The sequence below is a fragment of the Pituophis catenifer genome, unplaced genomic scaffold (assembly GCF_029215685.1).
Source record: "Pituophis catenifer annectens isolate HBS135680 unplaced genomic scaffold, rPitCat1.0.hap2 SCAF_3, whole genome shotgun sequence".
NCBI lineage: Eukaryota > Metazoa > Chordata > Lepidosauria > Squamata > Colubridae > Pituophis > Pituophis catenifer.
In genome coordinates, this window is record NW_027256883.1 from 64,163,944 (window position 1) to 64,185,178 (window position 21,235).

General features: G+C 37.1%; 1 protein-coding gene across 1 annotated transcript; it reads right to left on the reverse strand.

Moving 5' to 3' along the window:
• Positions 1 to 2,908: 2,908 nt before the first annotated feature.
• NRSN1 (neurensin 1) lies at positions 2,909 to 12,975 on the reverse strand. Its single transcript, XM_070942472.1, has 3 exons — positions 12,936 to 12,975; positions 4,777 to 4,977; positions 2,909 to 3,497 (listed from the first exon to the last, which is right to left on the reverse strand). Exons 2-3 carry the CDS (start codon positions 4,966 to 4,968, stop codon positions 3,099 to 3,101), a joined length of 591 nt encoding a protein of 196 aa, XP_070798573.1. The 5' UTR covers positions 4,969 to 4,977; positions 12,936 to 12,975; the 3' UTR covers positions 2,909 to 3,098.
• Between the last annotated feature and the right edge of the window lie 8,260 nt (positions 12,976 to 21,235).

Here is a 21,235-nt window from a genome sequence, read left to right on the forward strand (position 1 = left end):
AAGGAAAAAATACAGTCATGCAAGATTCTGTTCTTGTAACCCTACAATAAAAACAGAGTTAGTGGTCATAATTGTGCTTCTTGTCTGTCTACCTCAGACTAATGAAGCGCCATGAAATGCTCCTTTCAGCTAATTGGTGAGAGAAAACAAAACCTGTTGTTATGGTTCCATATCTAAGTTATGGCAGTTCTTAAAATAACAATATCCCTCAGCCCCTACTTCCAATGGAAAGGGAAAAATAAATTGCTGGTTCTTCTCCCATCCCTCTGTTTTCAGTATATGCTGTGTACATGTGTCTAGCTGTTTTGCAGACAACAATAGCAATAATAAACCTTCTTAAAGGTTTCTTAGGTTAAACTTTGCAGCTAGGTTATGGCTGTCCCAAAGGTGCTTTTTCCAAAAGGCAACTGGATTTTCTTGGCTTTTTTCTTTGAAAACTTTTTACTTCTCATCCAAGAAGCTACTTCAATTCTATTGCAGAATTGAAGTCTAATTGTCCCCCCCCAAAAGGTGCTTCCAGAATATCACTGTAAAATTTTGCATTTCCTTTCCCCAACTTCCATAATATAAAGTTACTGTCAGGTTTCGATGTCGTCTCAAATAAAATAAATTGCATTTCCAAACAAATAGTCAAGAGTAAATGCAGGTTGAAGTACTGACAGTTACCAAATTGGTCTAAATCATAGCATCGTTTATTTAATGTATAGCTTAATGTGTTTTGTGAACCCAACCATCTGTAACTTGTTTAATAAACTAAGGCCAAACAATGTATGAGCCCAATCAGTAATTCCTAGGTGACACTGAACATTTAATATATATAACAGTTTAATATATATAGTTATAACTAACTAACTAACTAACTAACTAACTAACTAACTAACTAACTAACTAAATAAATCACCTCATCAAGAAAGTTAGTTCTCAATAGTTTTATTAGTCCATTGGAAAAAATATACGGAATTGTAGGGGAACACATGTTGTCAAATAATACAAAGTTCACATTTTTACATAGGTTATTTTTTTTAGTTCCATTGATAAAAGGGTTGACAGTAACTGTCTCTTGAGACATGTATGATTTATATTTTTAGTGAAAAGGTAAAACAGTAAGTAAGCATTTTCACAGCTGTTCTCTGCTTAAGGATAAGTTTGCTTTCTTAATCAGAAACGTAATATCTGATACTTCAACTCAAGATCAAACAGATTCAAGGAAAGATGGAAGAATATCTCAGACATCAAAATAAATGTAATACTTCCCGACATTCTTCCTACAACAGTCCTGCTGAAATTAATAACAAATCACGGACAGGGATGTTGATAGTGATTTTCACAAATGGAATAGGCCAACCTTGTTGTGGCTTTTTCTCTCTGTGTATGCAGATATGTATGTATGTATGTATGTATGTATGTATGTATATATGTATGTACCCTGTTTCCCTGAAAATAAGACCCAACCGGAAAATAAGTCCTAGCATGATTTTTCCAAGATGCTCATAATATAAGCCCTACCCCCAAAATAAGCCCCAGTTAAGATTGTCAGCCAGATGATGCATTTAGTACCATATTTTCCCAAAACTAAGACCTAACCAGAAAATAAGCCCTAATGCATCTTTTGGAGCAAAAATTAATATAAGACCCGGTCTTATTTTCTGGAAAACACAGGTATGTATGTATGTATGTATGTATGTATGTATGTATGTATGTAATGTGTATGTGTGTTTGTGTAGTGGGTGTACATGTTCCCACCATGACATTCTTCTTCTCTTCTTCTTCTTCGTTACTCCTTCTTTACTGCTTCGGATATCAAAGTAGATATAAAGTTCTGGCTCTTGCTCTTCTGGTTACTTGATGCTGTTGTAGTGTGTCTTTGATAGCCATGACATTAAAAGGAAGAATCTCCATATGCCTATATACACTATAAGAGCTCTATGTATAAATCCAAATGCGATGATATTTTTATTGCCCTTCCCTTGTTCTAGTAAAACTGTGCACCCTGTCTAGCACAATCAGTCCATGTTTTTTTCTTCATAAGTGCTCAAGGCCAGACCTGCAACGGAGTTCATTAATTCTGTATTCTTTTCTATGCTAAACACTGGGCACCTTTCATAATAGCCTTGGTGAATCTTAATAGAAACGGAGAGTTAAAAAAATAAAGATATATGTAGGCTGAGGGATTGAGAATGACCCTAGAAGAAACCTGTTCGGTGCAGCCTTTCTTTCAATGATTACAAATGTCGTAATCGCTTTAAAAAGATGAGCTTTTGATCAATATGATAAATTGACCTATATACTATATATTTTGACTTAAAAGTGGCACCATCATTTGCTACTGTTATTATATATAATGGCTGGGAATGAATTTGCACAGTGAAGCAAAGCTGCATTGTGCAAGAGGACGAGACTGTGGTTTTCTGGTTTGGGGAGTGATGTTTTCTATGTTTTTAAAACAGTATTAAGCCTCTTTGAGATACAAAACACAAGCAAATTGTGTTCCCCTCTCAAAAGAGTGGCAAGCTGAAAATCACAATTGCAGTAGGAAGAAGCTTTGGCAGCGTATGATGGATTTTTTTTTTTAATGTTTGCATAAGGTGTGGTTCTGCTTGCACTCCAGGGGAATAAACGTAATTCTATTCCAGGGGAATAGAAACAGAAATTGCCTGCTTTCTGCTCTCTGATACATGCACACTCAGAGTTTTTGTGGGACTCTGACCATTCTTTTTGAACAGGACACAATTTAAATTGTTCACACTAAACAGACAGACATATTCATTATTTAAATAAGGAATAAAATATGTAACAAGGATGAGCTAAATAGAGAAGAATGAACCATGTTCTGGAAGGGAGAACCTAAATGGTTCTGTGGACATTAAAAAAAAACCCTTCACAACATACATGATAACGCTTTATTGAAACCAATGATGGCTGAACCTTCACTTCCTTGTCACTCCTGTAGTCCTATCAAAATAGGGGTTTTCCCCCCCTGCCTGCTTCTTTTCCTGCTGAGTGCAGAACTGCCGCACTGCAAACCCAGGTTCAAGTGCTAGTCAAGACCACCTTTTCAAATTCACAAGAAGGGTGTGTTAGGATAGAGAGAACAGGAATCAGGTCTCAGATAATGGTTGGATATTTTGAACTTTGGACAATGTAACGGGTATCTTGGATTCTCCAGGTGCTGGGGCTTTTGTGACTGGATATGTCTGGACTTTCATATCTGCTATTCTCTCTTTAAATTTCTGTTGCAGGTACTTTTCTTCTTTCGAGTAGCTTTTTGCAAATGCGGACATAAGTAAACAGGCTGCCATTGTGGTCCCTCCAATGCAAAATAATATTGCTCCTGCCAACTTACACACATCAAGGGCTCGGTTAAATTGGACAGCATGGGAATCCACTACCACAAAATCTTCTACTCCAAGGGCTTCAATTTTGGGGGTTACCAGAAACCCTACTACAAGAACTATAATCCCTGTCAGCATAAACATTGTCCCCGAGATGAGTCCAATCTGAAAAACAGAGAGATTTCAGAAAACAACAAGGCTATTTTCTATTCTGATGGCTTTTGCTTTGTGGCTATAGTCTTAGATGTTAAACGTATCTAATGTGTCACTGATATTTATAGAAACTTAAGTTGCTAAGGGCTTTTATCCTGTTCACAGATGAATCTATTCTCTGATGGAAAAGTTTGGGGTGGAAATTCTGGCAATTGCTGTCTTACCACATCTAGAGAGTTTTGAGATCAGGGATAGCTGTTTATAAACAACATAGTTATCAATATCCAAGTCTCATGAAAATCAATAGGGTCTTTATCACCCTACTGACTATAGACATATCTAATAAACAAAATGAACAATAAATAAATCACTCTGTGTGTGTGTGTGTGTGTGTGTGTGTGTGTATGTATGTATGTATGTATGTATGTGTACATATATATATATATATATATATATATATATATATATATATATATATATAAAATTTATAGTTCACTGATAAAGAAATAAAGGGAGACTACTATAGATCTATTTCAAGCTATTTAGCTCTCATCAGCTAAGGGTATGGCTAGCTGATGAGAGCTAATAGCTTGAAATAGATCTATACTAGTCTCCCTTTATTTCTTTATCAGCGAAATATAAATGTGGTATAAAATGGTTTGTCGTGAATGCGACTGCTTGAGGGTTCCTGGATTGGAGCTGAAAGACGAAAGGGAAGCAGAATGCTCCCTGTTGGGGTAGACCAGGTGCCTTGTTAGAAAAACAATATGTATGTATGTATGTATGTATGTATGTATGTGCTTTTGATTTAATAAAAAATATCCTTTCTGTAAACATTTGCATTTCTAACTTGAATGCTATGTTTTCCTTCTATTACTCTCCCAATGATGGAATTTGGGATAATTTATTCTGAAACAAAAAGGACTGCTTTTTGGTCTAATATTCATTTCAAATATCTGATCTTGAAGGGAGATAATTTAGAAGACAGGGAGTTTAATGAAAATTTACATAGCTTGTATCTACCATTTGGCATAATATGCCTTCCAGTTTTCTGCTTTCAAAATAAAAGGAGATTGACAGCTGAGAATAAATACACTGTGTATTTATTGATTTATTAAAATAAATACCCCACCTTTCCATCACACATAGCGCTTAGGGCAAAGTAGTCATAAAATAGCTATAATGGAAATGTTAAAAACCTATCAGTCATTCGTGCTTATGGGTTGTGATGCCTTTGGAATCAAACACTCCACAGATCTGCGACAAGACAATTGTTAGGTAGTAGCTGTACCTTCCAAAATGTAGAGCTCCACTTGTTGGGTGATCTCTGGATCTGAAAATCATCATCATACTCCCAAATGGATCCTGTGCAGTCTTCATAAAACTGATGCAGGTAAGAGCGAACTCCATAGCGCTGGTAACCACCCTCTGTGGAACCCTGTTGTCCCTGCTTTGATGCATAAATGTCAGCATACGCACTCATCCTTCCCACCTGCAATGAGACAGAATGGACACTGGGATCCCACAGAGCTATAATTGGGTTGTGCCAATTATCAGAATGATCTCGAAAAAAAATTGAAAAACCTCATCAGAGAAATTTTCCAGTGAAATATATTTAATGTTAGATATTTAGATTAGAATAGATGGTTTTTAAAACAGCAAGCTTAAGTATTCTTTCAGATCTTTGATTTTCTAGATGACTGGATCAATTATTTAGAGAGGATCTGTTAAAAATCACACACACACACCGGTCACCACTCTATGAGGTTTGTGGATTATGGGTTGGACTTCCCCTATTAAATATGTACAGCCTGAATCAAAGCCTCAAACCAATCAATTTAATGATGCAAGATTATAGCTCCAAAGAATTCTGAGTAGAGACATTAATCTTCTTTATTTTTTATTTTATCATTTATTATTAGTTTTATGATTATGCATTTTTATTTTATTACATTTCTTTACACCACCCAGAGTCCTCTGGGATTAGGGCAGGTTATCAATATTAGCTCTACCATTTAGGCAAGCCAATGGCAGACATAGTTTGCTTAGAATATTGTGCTAACCATAAGTTCTTTAAATATAGTTTGTTAAATAGGGCAGAATTGGCAGGGTTAACATAACATGCTATAAACTGTAGCTTAGACCAGTATAATTCATTTTTGTTCATACATTAAGCAAATTGAAACTATATCCTAGCACAATATGTTAACAAACTTAATGAATCAGACCATTACTGATTTATATTTCTTCAATATAAGAAAGCCTTTCATGTTTCTACAGTCACTGAAACAATGTCTGTATCATTCATAGTTTTTCTTTACTAGGATACCAAACTGACTTGTGGGAAAAATGTTTGCAGACTTTTTTCATGGAAGTATGTATGTCATATACTTGATCCATAAAATTCTTTCCTGTTAATAAATATAGCACCTAAGACTCTTAAATTTTAAATCCATTCATATTTACCAATAACTAAAATGTGATTTCAGGCAAAACCCGGAAGCAATATGGTTGAGTTTATTGCAGGTCTACTGGAGCTGTGAATATAGTCAAGCACTGAACCATGAAAATGAGTTTAATCGGAAGAGTATAAAAGAAGTGTGAAGTGTGAAGATCAACAGAATCTCAAGTGAATCACTGTGCTTGCTATCTAAAACAGGATGTGATTTCCTTTTATAGATGTTCCCTGAAACATTTTGATTTAAACCAGATTAACTGCTCACTACTCTTGTTTTTAAGTTTATTCTTATAGTGGGTTCAGATGTCACATCCCTTTTCAAGTAGGCAATCAGAACAATTAGCTGCAAAAGAGGCAGCCCTATTCAGATAAACTATGATAGAGAAGGAGCACCAGCCTCCATATTTTAAATTATATGGCAATCAGAAGGCAATCACATTCAAATGACAGAACCTAGCATAGATCCTGATATTTTCATCACTATCAAATTCTTCAGATTATATCAGGGTTCAGAGTAAATATGCATTGTATTTTTCCAACCTCCTATGAGTGATATTTTGACTAGCAATAGAACAGCAATTCTAGATAAAATTTTGTTTTTCTGCTATAACAGACTGATTCCTTTTTTAATGTGCAACCACTTTTTCCAAAGTGTTGAATTTAGAATCTCTAGAGAATTTCAAAGTCCATAATATTGATAGCTAATGTTATTCAATATTGATAAAAATTTGCTCTGATGTTCTATTACTTTCTTCTATCATGAACTGTCCTTTGAATGAGCAATGTATGGCCATAATATTGTATATGGACTTATTAAGAGGATGGCTTGTTGCATCAGGACAAGGAAAGACCAGGTGTTACATACCTGATGGACATGGCAACTTGCATCACTCTTGCATTGGGATCATCAATCCTTAGTCATATCTTAAAGACAACCTCTTGTAGTTTTGGATGGAATAATATGTTTGGGGTTTCTTTTTTTGAGTAGCAATAGTCATGAATACCGCATGAAGTAGTTACTGTATTGGCAAAAAATTCTGAAATATATTGAATTCAAACCAGAAAGTTGGACAGAGAGATATAATTATTTGTCCATCTTTACTTCTGTCCAACTGAATTATAGCCAACAAGTTCTCTAGATTTGCACAAGCCCTCTGTCATTATAGCACTTGGTTCTTCACTAAAGGTTGGACTGAATAATATTTTTGGGGCAAGAGAGTTAACTGCCTGACAAATACATTTTCCTTTTAAATTTTCATACACCAGTTTCTCTAGCTGTTTTTTTTTTTTAAAGCTGGTGTTAGTAACCACAACTGTGTTTAATTTTTACTGTCTCTGTTATTGTTGTACTTTAAATTATTCAGTTATTTCTTGTTGTAAGACACCCAGAGAATTCTGTGCTAAGTTGGCCTATAAAATTGTAATAATTGTACTGTTGGTCTATAAATACTGTTAGCACTGTTAGGTTAACAAGGCCAATAATAACAAAGACTAACCTTAAAGATTAGCATATAGCATAAGGTTTATTATTTGCACAATTATCTATTGCAGAAGAAAATATCTCAGTGATATTGCATTCAAAGTACTGTCATATGTCCAACCCTGTTTTTATTGCAACAAATAACCTGGCTACCCTTTAGGAAATGATATTTACACTTAATTGAAAGTTGATTTCGCTATCATAGGATCATATTTGTCCATGTAAATAGGGCATAGGATGATTATTTTTGCACTAGTTTGAAGTAGTGATATATCAAAACCTTTTCACTGGCAATCTGCTCTGGGAAATTGTTTGTTCAGGTTATTAAGGCAATTAATAACCCAAACAAACATTGTCACTTCATCCATAGACTGATGAAGCCCTTTCTGTGCATTTAACCCATTTGTGCACACTTTAGCAACAGGCTATTCAATCTGACAAAGTTCACACACTACTACAGCAGGGTCGGTAACACATCTTTTATTATTGTTAATTTTGCTGTCTGTGGGGCAGTTGGAATTTCTTTAGACGCTAGACTAATTGGAGAGTAAGCAGTTAGTTCAAAAGTTCATAAGTCATTTTAATATAGCATCTTACCTCTTGCCAATCTTCTATTTCCTTTTCTCCCTCCACAAATGAGAAAGAGATATCAACGCGAACAACAATATACCTCTCTATAACACTGCACACATTCTCAATCTAATTTATTCTGAACAGCAGTCAATGATCATGGCCATTGAGTAATGCCCCATGTTTTCCTGGTGGACATTTCATGGAGGCAGTCAAACTCATATAGCATTATTTACATGCACTACTAGCAATATAATCCATCCTTAACAATAGGATGTAATCCAGTCCATTCATCATATAACTTTGGGAAGGAAGTAATTCATGGCTCATGTAACAATGACAGATTCAGTTCTTGCTTATTAAACTTGTTTATTAAAAATTTCCCACTTGATTTTGGCTAAGCAATAGCATCCATCTACTGCTGAATGTCACATAACATATATGGATCCCCAGCTTTTGAATGTATTCAATTTATGATATGATCTATTGGTCCAATTGATATTTCATGTACACAAGCAAAGTTCAACTCAGTATACTTCATAATCCATTGCTGAGGCACTTTGGACCGGTCATCTATCTCAGTCCAATTTACCTCACAGGATTATTGTTGTGGGAAAAGTAGGAGGAGGAAGGAGTATTAGGTATATATATTATAAAAATAATAAAAGATGGATTTAAAAAATCTAAATAAATAAATAAAATATTGACTAATTGTAGTGGGGAATCATACATGTATTTCAATTTTAATTCCTCTAATAACTGAAATTACATAAAACTAAAAATTAAAATTGGGGACAATGAATGCAACTATTGCAATAATCACTGGTGGGAAAATGAATAAAAGCAGCTCCTCCAACATTATAAAATTATAAATGGATAGGTTAGGGTCTCCAAATTTGGCAACATTTTGTGGACTTCAACTCAGAATTTCCAGCCAGAATGGCTAACTGAGGAATTCTGTCAGCTGAAGCCCACAAATCTTACATTTATCAAGTCTGGCATAGGCTATAAAAATGCATAGGAAAAAATTCCTTTATCTGGGGTGAAAAAAATAATATGGTAGGTGATGAACCCTCTTGGGATAACAATCCATTAGTGGAATGCCATTATTGGAAAAAAAATCCCTCTATAATAGCTTTAGGATGAGTACCCAGAAAGATTTTCTGGAGGTACAATAAGGGTTCAGGCAGGCAGACTATACATCCATTAAGTTGAACCCATGGTAGAACCTTTCTAAAAATTTGTTAGAAAGAATGTTTTAAATTAAAGACTGCCAAACTCTGACTCATAGAGGCAGGTTCTTCCGAGGATCCATTTCTCTTTTGACATTGAAGACTTAATGCTCTCTGCTATCAAATTGGCAATGTAAGCAATCCTCTCAACTGAGAAGAGAATGTTTGGAGGTGTGCAAAGTTCATCTGCAGGTGATACAGCCACAGTGTCCTGTTTCACCTGTGGACAGGCCAATCGCAGACAATGGAAAGGCAAGCAAGAGAGTGATTGCATTCAGAATGGCATATGAATTTTCTCTGAAAATGATATACTACGGATTAGAAAAAACAGGATTTGCTAAAGGAATTTCTTAAGTAAGTTCCCAGATCAACCGATTTCATAAACTTGTCGATATTCATATACTCTTCATCAGTGAATCCATTTCATAATATCATTTTATAAAGACATTTCTTTGTCTTATGCATGAGCAAATCTAATAGGAACAGCCAGCAACAAATTGCATTAGTAATTTTACCAGGAGGAAGAAAGTTAATTGATCAGCAAAGCAGAGGAAAAATAAGCTGCCATAACTACAGAGGAGGAAAGTATCAACAGATGCCTGTTTTCACAGATGAACAATATACAAATGGTAAAATATGACAAATCATTTGCCAGTCCAAAGGAAAACCAATTTTCCAAAGGAAAAACAATTTTTAAATGTAATTGGTACAAACATTTATAATTATGGTTAAACAATAGTATCAGATCACCAAGAAATGACAAAAAATGCAATCAGATTTTTAGGATATGTAGTTTCATATTAGGTAATCCCATAGTATCTTCAGTTACCATGGTAAAAGCTGTCTTGAATGATTTTTTTCAGTATGATTTTATTACAGTGGTACACTGTAGGCGTAATAAAATTTGTGAATAAATCAACCATATAGAGTAATACAGGAAAGAGTTGGAGAAAAAAGAAAGACTAAAATGAATTTTTATAACCCAATCGGGAACATTTTTATGAATAACCAGAAATAATTCTTAATTTAAACAATAAACCAACAGAAAAATTAATGAAACTTGTCACAATCAGTGTATGGACAAATAAAGAAACTAGAGCTTTTTAAAATGTTATGCATACTGCTCTTTCTGATCTATAATACTTTTATATTAAGGAAAAAAAATCCAAAATCTGTGTTTTGGTGCAAATACCATTAACAAGAATGAACAGTTCATTGAAAAATTTTCGAAGCAAAACCTCAGTGCAAATGATCTCATGCTCTAATCAAACAAGCAAAATTATATGTATAATTTTAATGAGTTTGGGGTGAGAGCTTATATGCATGCATTTATTTTCTAAAGTACCATTTTTATTTCCACAGAATAGAACAAGAAGAAATTGATAATTGATAGTCAAGTTGATTTAAAACCATTCAGTTTTTATTTTTCAAGTAAAACCAATCTATATTCATACATGCATGTGTGCTCAGATTATGATTAATATACCTTTTGAGAAAAAGTTACAGATAACATTTTCCATATATTGATATTGAATAATTAATTTTGCAGGCTACTTCTGCTGCCTGCTGGCTGCCTGCAATTTGGCAGTTCAAATCTCACCAGGCTCAAGGTTGACTCAGCCTTCTGTCCTTCCAAAGTGGGTAAAATGAGGACCCAGATTGTTGGGGGCAATATGCTGACTCTGTAAACCACTTAGAGAGGGCTGTAAAGCACTGTGAAGTGGTATATAAGTTTAAGTGCTATTGCTATATACTTCTCTTTCACTCCATATTTCCATTTTTTTCAAGTTAAGAAAAGCTTAAACAAATTCCTTAAGCTGACTGACTTCTTTGACAAAAACTATGACTATAATACCACAACTTTAGACATTTTAAATTTCTTTATCCAATGGTATTCTATGTCCATTTTGCTCAAGGATTCTGCATACAAAGAAGCAATGTATATAGCCAGAGGAACTGCAAGAAATATATATATATATATTTATATTTAAAAAATGTTTTTCCTTTTAGCAATGGAGATGAGATACACAGGATGAAAAAAGAGGCAAGGAGTTCCGAAGGACACTATTATTGTCACTGAAAAGGACAAAGAAGTCTTAGTGATGTACCTCTACAGTTTACAATACAGTTGTACCTACAGAGGTACAATTTATATACCTCTACAGTTCAGTAACATTTTACTAATATAGCAGTGAAAACACTTACCAATAATGCAAAATGTACTTAAAAATGAACCTTGAGGTCCAACTGGGAGGGGCTACAGACAGCATTTTACTTATGATGCCACTGGCTAATTATGTTTTCATGTTCTACAGAGCAATCATCATCACAACAGAAATGCTTCTAAAAACTATTATTTTATAGCTTGGAAAAAAAGAAAATTTCTGTAACATTTCCCAAAAAGTTTGGTCAAGAAAACACTTTCTTATTTTTAGCCAATGACACATAAAACACATATTCTCTGAATGATTATTTTAAAGCTTAGAACCACATACTGAATTGCCTGTGAACAAATCACAAAGCCTGCTGGAGAAATTGTGTTATCCAACAGTATGACATGAGTTATTATACTACGTATCACATTACCCTAGCAAAATAATAATAATAATAATGTTTACAATAGACTTGTAATACATGAATATAACTCAGAAAAAAACCCTAAAATGACAGCCAATACATTTTATGCAGAAGCCATTTTAAAAATGGGATATGAATTTCCCTTTTGAAAATAATAACAAAAGTAGTTATTATCTGTATGATCAGAGATTTGAGGGCAGTCTTCAAAAATGGCAGAATATATTCTCCTTCTAAGTCTCTACCACTAAACTCAAGGGGTGGAGTAATCTTATAGTTTTAGAAGACATGGGAGGTCTACATGAATTTATAACAAATGTATTTAGACACGGGAGATCTAAATAAATGAAATATTGCCTTCCTGTAAGGAAGAAAAGAAGCAATTGGGATAGAAATCCACAACTGGTAGCTTTTGCTGTCTTTTTTAGAGTGTGATTTTTTTCTCCCGCCATGTCCTTCACTCTGTCCTGTCGCTCCCAAGCGGGAGCTGTCCAAGGTGCTAGAGGCAAGCAACGAGTTCTGCAAATTGTTTCAGTGGCCTCCTAAGGTCCTCGTTTATTTATTCTTCAACGGCAAACTTCTTTTCCTCTCTCTGATGTTTCCCCCCCCCCATAAAACCTTTGAAGAGTCTGGCTCTTCGTGAACGGTTCGCCTTCTAAACCCTTCCTTTCCATTTTGTCCCTTTTCTTCCCCGCCTCGCTCGACCTGATTATATGTTTGAAAACCGGGAGGCCAGTCTGGAAAATAAAAGACCACTCAAACAAAGCCAGCACAGCGCTTTCGAATCCCACCCACCCACCCCAAACCCCAACCGGGCTGCAAACAACTGTCTTTCTTATAAAAATGGCCATAAATTCATTATGACCGCTCTATTCTTTTGCGTTTTGTCTCTTCCCCTCGTTACTTTTTTTTTCTTTCCCCTCCCCAAAACTGCAGGATGGAGTTGCTCGGTCAAACTCGAACCGGCGCTTTGCATAGCAGAGATTATTTCTCCCTTCTCCCGGCTCTGCTCTCTGTGCAATGTAGGCTGGCTTGCTTCAGAGGCTCGGATCAGGCAATGGCACGACGCCAAACAAGCCATCAATCCGAGCCCGGGTGTGAGTGAGCGGACTGCCGTGTACAAAGCGGCTGGTTACCTGATCCGCCGCTTCTTCCTCCGTCTTTCCTACCGGGCGAGCAAATGCAGCCGGGTTAGCTGCAGATCTCTCGCTCGGTTGCCATCTCTGTTCTGAGCTGCTCCAGCCTCAGATGCCACGTATTATTTACACCCCGGTGCCTGCGCATTGAGAGTCACACCGCCGTTAGACTCTGCAGGAGGAGGAGGAGGAGCTACTGCCGCCGCCGCCGTTTCCGAAGACCGCTCGGCCGGCCTCAGTGTCTGTTGCTCATTCGGCAGGCCTCGCTTAATGGGCGCGACGAAGGCGTCCCATCATCTTAGCGCCCAGTCTTAGCTCTTTTTAGGGTACATGACTGGTAGATGATGAGCTGTTCTCTCCAGCGTTTGGCTGCATGCATCTTGGTCCCTCTGCCTCCATTGATCTCAGCACCATAGGTCCCCACAGCCAACAAAATTCTTCCCATCACCCAGAGGCCAGGGCCGGATTTAGATGAAAAGAGGCCCTAGGCTATTCCACTTATGAGGCCCTTTCACCTATAGTGAAAGTGTAATTTTAATTTTGCTAACAATTTGAATGTAGGGAATGTAGGCCCCTCTTGATCTTGAGGCCCTAGGCTGAAGCCTAGTTAGCCTATAGGAAAATCCGGCCCTGCCAGAGGCAGCAAGAAGTAGTGGGTCACACACATGCTATTTACTTGAGGAGTGTAACAGAATAACAGAGTTGAAAGAGACCTTGGAGGACTTCAAGTCCAACCTCCTGCGAAAGCAGGAGACCCTATACCATTTCAGGCAAGTGGTTGTCCAATCTCTTCTTAAAAGAGTGATGGAGCACATAATGTGGAAGGCATAATGTGGGATTTGTACTGTTGTTGTTCAGTTGCTAAATTGTGTCTGACTCGTCGTGACCCCATGGACCATAGCACACCATCACCACCACCCATCTTCCACTGTCTCCTGCAGTTTTCCCAAATTCATTGTATCAATGAGCAATTACAGTAAAAAAGATAAATGTTTTGGAATGGCCTTTGCAATCACCAGTATATTATTCATAATGACATATATTGAAAATCTGTAGGGTGATCTCAGGCATGTAGTACCTACAGAAAGACCCAAGAATATTTCTGAAATAGAATTCTGTAACGAAGAGTGGGGAAAAACATTCAAAAGAAAATCCAGAAAACCTCTTAGCTGACTGCAGAAATCATTTGGGAACTGCTATTTCTGCCAAAGAAAATGTTACAAAGCAGTGGCTGGAAAGATATCCAAAATTTTGCATCCATTTTAATATGCTGTTATGTTGCAACTGTAAACAACTGCACACGTATGATAAATATGCATCCAAATTTGCAGAAAGGCATCTAACTTTTTACCATTTAAGGGCTTGGTTAACTTCTGTTTGGTTACAGATTCATTAAAATTTGACCAGAGGTGCCCAAACTTTAATATGCAACTGAATAATTACCTTAACCAGTGAGTAGATTTTTATAAAGTAGCAATATTTATTTAATCCCTATTAGTACAAGGTTTGGCTCAATAATGATTTAATAAATAAGTCACTGTTGGCTGGGTTTACATATTATATAAAGCCAAAGCCCCAAAACCAGGAGTGAAATCCAGCAGGTTCTGACAGGTTCTGAAGAACCGGTAGCGGAAATTTTGAACAGTTCAGAGAACCGGCAAATACCACCTCTGGCTGGCCTCAGGGTGGGGTGGGAATGGGGATTTTGCAGTATCCTTCCTCTGGAGTGGGGTGGGAATGAGGATTTTACAGTATCTTTCCCCCAGGAGTGGGGAGGGAATGGGGATTTTGCAGTATCCTTTCTCTGCCATGCCCAACAAGCCACACCATGCCCACCAAGCCACGCCCACAGAACCGGTAGTAGCAAAATTTGGATTTCATCCCTGCCCAAAACTGCCCAGTAACACTGTGATGAGTATGAACCCAGCCAATATCTGTTGACTCCCTTTACCCATGTGCCTTCTTATGACTCTCAAAGCATCCTAATACATTGGTGAGATAGGATTTGGTTTTGTAGGAATCAAATTTGTTTATAGGAGAAGAATATTTGATTTGTTTAGCACTAAATTCTCCAGCACATACACTAAACTGATTAGACTGTAATTGCCTGCATTTCTCCCTCATCCATTTTTTTTAAAAAAGGCTATTACATTGGCCACTTTCCAATCCTTTGATACAGGGATCATTGTTAGGATCTTTGAAGATCATTCATTTCATATTTGAGTTAATTAATTTTCTTTATAATGCAATCTGGAGTGCCTTCATCCTTAGCCAGTTTTAGTTTGCTCTCATTTTACTTTTCATCCAACAGTCCAGTTGCCTCTCTGGCCGGTTTCCAACTTCTAACATATTTAATAATTTATTATGGTGGTTTGTCACACAGTCAGCCAGATGTTCAAACTTCGATTTGCCTCTTGAGTTCTTGCTGGGGATCTGGGATAGGCAGATGATTGAGTTGTGCGTTATTATGCTCCTCAAAATATTGTGGTTTTTAAACATATCTGTGCAGGCATTCCTTTCTTACCTGAAATTGATCAAAACTTCTATTTTCTGAAATAAGTGTTCTTTAGAAGGTATTAACTTGCTTATAAAATGGGATCATGATTTGAGACAGCCAACGCTTCATTTGTCAGTTTAAGCATGCAATATACCAGATTTCTTTGGACAGAGAAGATGGTTTGGTTGATGAAAAACGTATTAACTTCTGGATAAAATCTCATTCCAGTTTGCTTTTTAGATGTTCATCATCCATGAAATACAAATTAATTTCATTCCTTTAAGAGCTTTAAAGATCTGATACTACCTGATACTACCTGACCTGATTGGAACTTGTGACCCTGCTTCAGGTTTTTTTTTTTTTTTTTGGGTAATAAGGTAAAGGTTCCCCTCGCACATATGTGCTAGTCGTTCCCGACTCTAGGGGGCGGTGTTCATCTCAGTTTCAAAGCTGAAGAGCCAGTGCTGTCCAAAGATGTCTCTGTGGTCATGTGGCCAGCATGACTAAATGCCAAAGGCACACGGAATGCTGTTACCTTCCCACCAAAGGTGGTCCCTATTTTTCTACCTGCATTTTTTACATGCTTTTGAACTGCTAGGTTGGCAGAAGCTGGGACAAGCAACGGGAGCTCACCCCATTACACGGCACTAGGGATTCGAACCGCTGAACTGCCAACCTTTTGATCGACAAGCTCAGCGTATTAGCCACTGAGCCACCACGTCCCTTTTAATTTTTTGTAATATCACATAATTATTCCCATTTTGGATATGGAGTTGTTAGGAATACTGTATCAGGGCAGAAACAGAATGGATGATCACAGTTTTCTCTATCTTCTTGTTGCCATATAAAGGTCACATGGATTTTTGCACTCAGAATTGGTATGCCTTCGCCGTAGTCAGGTTGCTCTGACTTTATTGTTTAGACTGCATTTTAATGTGTTTCCTTGCCCAAGGAATTCAGGATGGTATGCATGATTCTTGTCCCTCAGTTAATTATATTCTCACAATAACTTATTAAATCAAGAAAGTACTGCCTCCAAAACACTTTGTGAGTGCAAGGTGGATAGGGATTTAAACCTTAGGGGGGTTTTTTTAGTCCTAATCTGGCTTCCTCACTATTTTACAATACCCAGTTTTTCTTGTAAAAATCTACTTGGTAAGATTCTATTCAAATGACAGGGTAAACTTTTAGGATTAGGCAGTTTTGAATTACATCAGGTGTCCCCCAGACACTTTTGATCAACAACTTTAATATACAGAGACTTCTTGTAGCAAATCTATTTAAACCAGTCACACTGACATGTGGCATGATGGAAATTGTAGTCCAATAAATCTGGAGAAGGAACTGGTTGGGAAAGCTGTTAGAAGCTTGTAGGTTTTGTGATGAGAGAAATTCAAACATTTATTTATTTATTTATTAGTCCAATTTATATGCCGCCCTTCTTGTAAGCCGACTCAGGGCGGCTTACAATGCATTATAGCAATAGCCTGCAAAGTTTTTTGTATATACCTGCTTATTAGGGCTTTCGCCCCCCCCCCCCCTTAGTGGTGTTGTTCTATACAAAGTTGGCTTATTGCCCCCACAATCCGGGTCCTCAATTTACCTACCTCGAAAGGATGGAAGGCTGAGTCAATCTTGAGCCTGGTGAGATTTGAACTCGCACTAATTGCAGGCAGCTGGCAGTTAAGTGCTAGCACTTAACAGCACTTAGTCCGCTGCACCACCGAGGCTCATAAATGTAAATGTAAACATCTGATAAAATGAGCATCATGCTGTTCCCTGGATAAATTGCTGGGCTTCTGAGTATTCTTTATTCATAAATCATTGTCAGGTGCAAAGGATAAGGACCATATATTAAGTTGCAGGACAAAAGATTTATTCAAGCCTATATACAACAAACTAATCAACTAAAATGGTGCTAGATAAGAGTCAGTGGATTCAAAATGGGATGGATTTGGATCATTTGTGGTAACGTAAGGACTCTAAACTGATAAAAAGTTTAACTCCCCCTCCCAGCTCTGCCTGATCTTCTCCTACAATCATTCTGTATTTATAGGCTTACTATGTGTATTTATTACTAGGATGTTTTTTTAAAAAAATAAATAAACAATCTCTTACCTATCATAGAAAAATACAAAATAATATTAGAAACCTTAAATTTTCTAAAAGAATAACATTATAGTGTCCTAAATCAATATTACAACACTTAAAAGGGCCAAGAAGAAGAACAAGAAGAAACATGCATTAGCAGAGATCAAATCTGCATCATTAAGTTAAAAATAGAATACATATTAGATGGGAATAGGCTACTTCATGGGTAGAGGTTTGTCAATTGTCATTTATTTATTTATTTTACAAATAACTCAAGGCACATCCAATATGACTTCTTTGTCCTATTTTCCCAACAACAACAAACCATGTGAAGTGAGTTGGACTGACAGAGAATGATTGGCCCAAAGTCACCAAGTTAGCTTTCCTGGTTAAGGCAGGACTTAAATTCACAGTCTCCTGCTTTCTAACCTGGTGCCTTAACTACTAGACAAAACTAGCTCTCACACTGGCAGTAATAGGTAAATAGAGCTGGAATCTCAGACTAATGGATTAATAAAACAGTAAAAAGAGTAAAATCAAAGGCCAGTTACTTTGTTTTATTTAAGCATTCGACTAATGATTCTTAGGTATAGGAGCCTGGATCTGAGAAGGTTTTTTTGTGTTCCAATAAGAGCCCAGTAAAAGAACCCAGGGTAGGAGCCTGGATAGCTCAACAGACAGAGTTCTGTAATTTAACACCAGCTGTCTGCAATTAAAGTAAGATCGAATCTTGCCAGGCTCAAGGTTGACTCAGCCTTCCATCCTTTCTAAGGTAGGTAAATTGAGGACCCAGTTTGTGGGGGCAATAAACTGGCTTTGTATAAATATACAAAAGTATGAAGGCTATTGCTTAACGCATTGTAAGCCGCCCTGAGTCTCCGGAGAAGGGCGGCATATAAATCAAATTTAAAAAAATATATATCAGAGGTGGGTTTCAGCAGGTTCTGACTAGTTTTGAGAACTGGTAGCGGAAATTTTGAGTAGTCTGGAGAACTGATAGTAAAAATACTGACTGGTCCCGCCCCCATCTATTCTCTGCCTCCCATGTCCCAGCTGATCGGGAGGAAATGGGGATTTTGCAGTAACCTTCCCCTGGAGTGGGGTGGGAATAGAGATTTTACAGTATCCTTCCCCTGCCACGCCCACCAAGCCATGTCCACCAAGCCATGCCATGCCCATCAAGCCACACCCACCAGGCCATGCCATGCCCACCAAGCCATGCCCACAGAACCAGTAGTAAAAAAATTTGAAACCCACCACTGCAGGACATCTCTAAATTTGTAATTAATAACCTTCAGGAATGTAGCCTGTTCTAACACATATATCCCATTCTTTTAAATGTCTATTTAAAAAATGAATCCTTTTGAGTTCACTGGTGCCATATTTGTGCATATGGCCAAAGTATTCCTTGAACTCATTGGGACTTCTAGGCAAATTTAATGTTAGTGACTTCAATTTTAAACCAATTGGGAATCTGTTTCAATGGCTCAGCCACATTGAAATATCTAAAATACACTTTTTTTGTTGCCTCTTTAATGACAGTGGCTGAGTTCACACATTATAATCAAAGATAGTACCAGTGAGGCATCAGTAGCCTTAGTGTGATGCTAAATGAGGTAGGTACAGAGTTTCATTTTGTCTCCAGTCAAAATACTTATGAGGTTAATTAAAATGTGATAAAGTATTCAGATGATTGTAATGCCCTATTGCCCTGCATAATGCCCTGATGCCCTATTGGGAAGCAATATGGAAATTTAAGAACAAGAAATAAGGTACAGAGTAGATAGAGAATGTCCAGTTAAGTACGAATACATAAGATTATTTTCTTCCAGATCCGCACATCAAGGGGAACATAGTTGGGGCCAGCTGATAGCGCACAGTGTACTTTCAGCATTGACAGGGGATTTTTAATATTTCCAAGGTGATGCTTGAAATGATTGAGGTTGTATTTCTGTGGTATTATGACTGGCTGGCTCCATCTTTCACTTATTTGAGCATTTATATTTCACTGTTCTATGTGTCAAAGTAACTTCATTTATTTTGTAGCTTTGAGTCAATGTTGATTCCTGGCAACTGCCTGGACTAATCTGCACAGTTTTCTTGGCAAGATTTTTCAAAGTGGTTTACCATTGCCTCTTTCCTAGGGCTGAGGGAGAGTGACTGGCCCAAGGTGATCAAGTGCCTTTGTGACGAAGGTGGAACTGTTTTACTGGGAATAGGACTGATCCTTTAATTTCCATGGGATATTTTCTGCTCCTATAATTCTTTCTTGAAACCCACAACATACTCATCATTAATATTCCATTTAATATTCCATTTCCGTTATCCTTACTTTTAGTTATAGAACAAAAACAAAACAAAACAAAACAAAAAACAGCAGAAATGTAACAGATAAAATCTTTATTGGGAAAACCTCTTTGTTGAGAAAAATTTTAGCTGTTGAATCCCTGGTGATCATGCAGCTTTAAAATTGGGGGAGTCCTCACAATTTTAGGGTGTTTTTTAGGCAGAAATGTTGATATTTAATACTTTAGCATCAAAATAGATATGTGAAGAATCTATAAAGCAATCTATTGACATTTGGAAGGAGAATCTCTTTTGTATTATGGTTCTGTTGTGGTAATTTATTTTGTACAGGGAATCCTCATTTAACAATTGCTTTGTACATTGACCATTCACAATTAAAACAAGGATGAAAAAGTAATTTTCCAACTAATCCTTGCATTTATCATCTTTGCAGGTCTGTCAAACAAAAGCAAGCCGAAGTAAGATTGTAAGCACAGTTGCAGTTTCACCTTTGACTACTTTGGTTAACAACAAAGTTACTAACTAGTCTCAATTGTGGTTGCTAAATGAGAAGTGCCTGCATTCATTTTGTTCCTTCTGTTAGGGCACGGGTGTCAAACTCACCGTGTCACGTTGCTGTCATGTGACGTTTCGTGACGTTTTTTCCCATTCGTGGAGCTGGGGTGGGGGTGGCCTGTGTGTGACGCATCCAGCCCATGGGCTGCCAGTTTGACACCCCTGTGTCAGGGCAATGTAAATGGATTCAAAACTTGTACGGTTACTTAGAAATGGGGCTGTGCTAGAACGATCAATATCCAAACTAAAATGTTGTGGGCTTCAACTTGTTCAGTTTTCAGGAAGGAACTTAATGGTTTCACAGGTTACTTTCCAACCTCCTACCTTTTTCAAGCTTACTCATACTTGCAACATTACTTTGTACTTTTAGAGTGTGAAACTATGACAAAGGAGCTGCTCTGTGAATTTTTATAGTACTGCTTCAGGCAGATTAAAGATCATGGGCTTTTGATGACCCATATTCAGGAACACTCTGGGTCCCTGATCAAATGAGTAATATTTTCTTTTGTGCTCCAGCATCTGTACAAGAAGAAACCTCCACATACAGACCCTTTTTATTCTTGTTCTTCCTCCTGTCCTTCCATTGACAGAAGACAGAACAATATTTATAATGTTAGCAGAGAAACTCTTGAATCCCACCCTCTGATTGTTATACAGGTGGTCCTGGATTTATGAACACAATTGAACCCGAAATTTCTATTGCTAAGTGAGACAGAAGTTAAGTGAGTTTTGCCCTACTTTTATATCCTTTCTTGCCACAGTTGTTAAGTGAGTCATTGCAGTTGTTACGTTAGTCACCCAGTTGTAAAGTAAATCTGGCTTCCCATTGACTTTGCTTGTCAGAGGAACG

Coding starts and splice junctions, on each gene's coding strand:
- NRSN1 (XM_070942472.1), bottom strand. CDS start 4,968: ATGAGTGCGTATGCTGACATTTATGCATCAAAGCAGGGACAACAGGGT. Junction 3,498..4,776: donor GGAGCTCTACATTTTGGAAG/GTACAGCTACTA, acceptor TCTGTTTTTCAG/ATTGGACTCATCTCGGGGAC.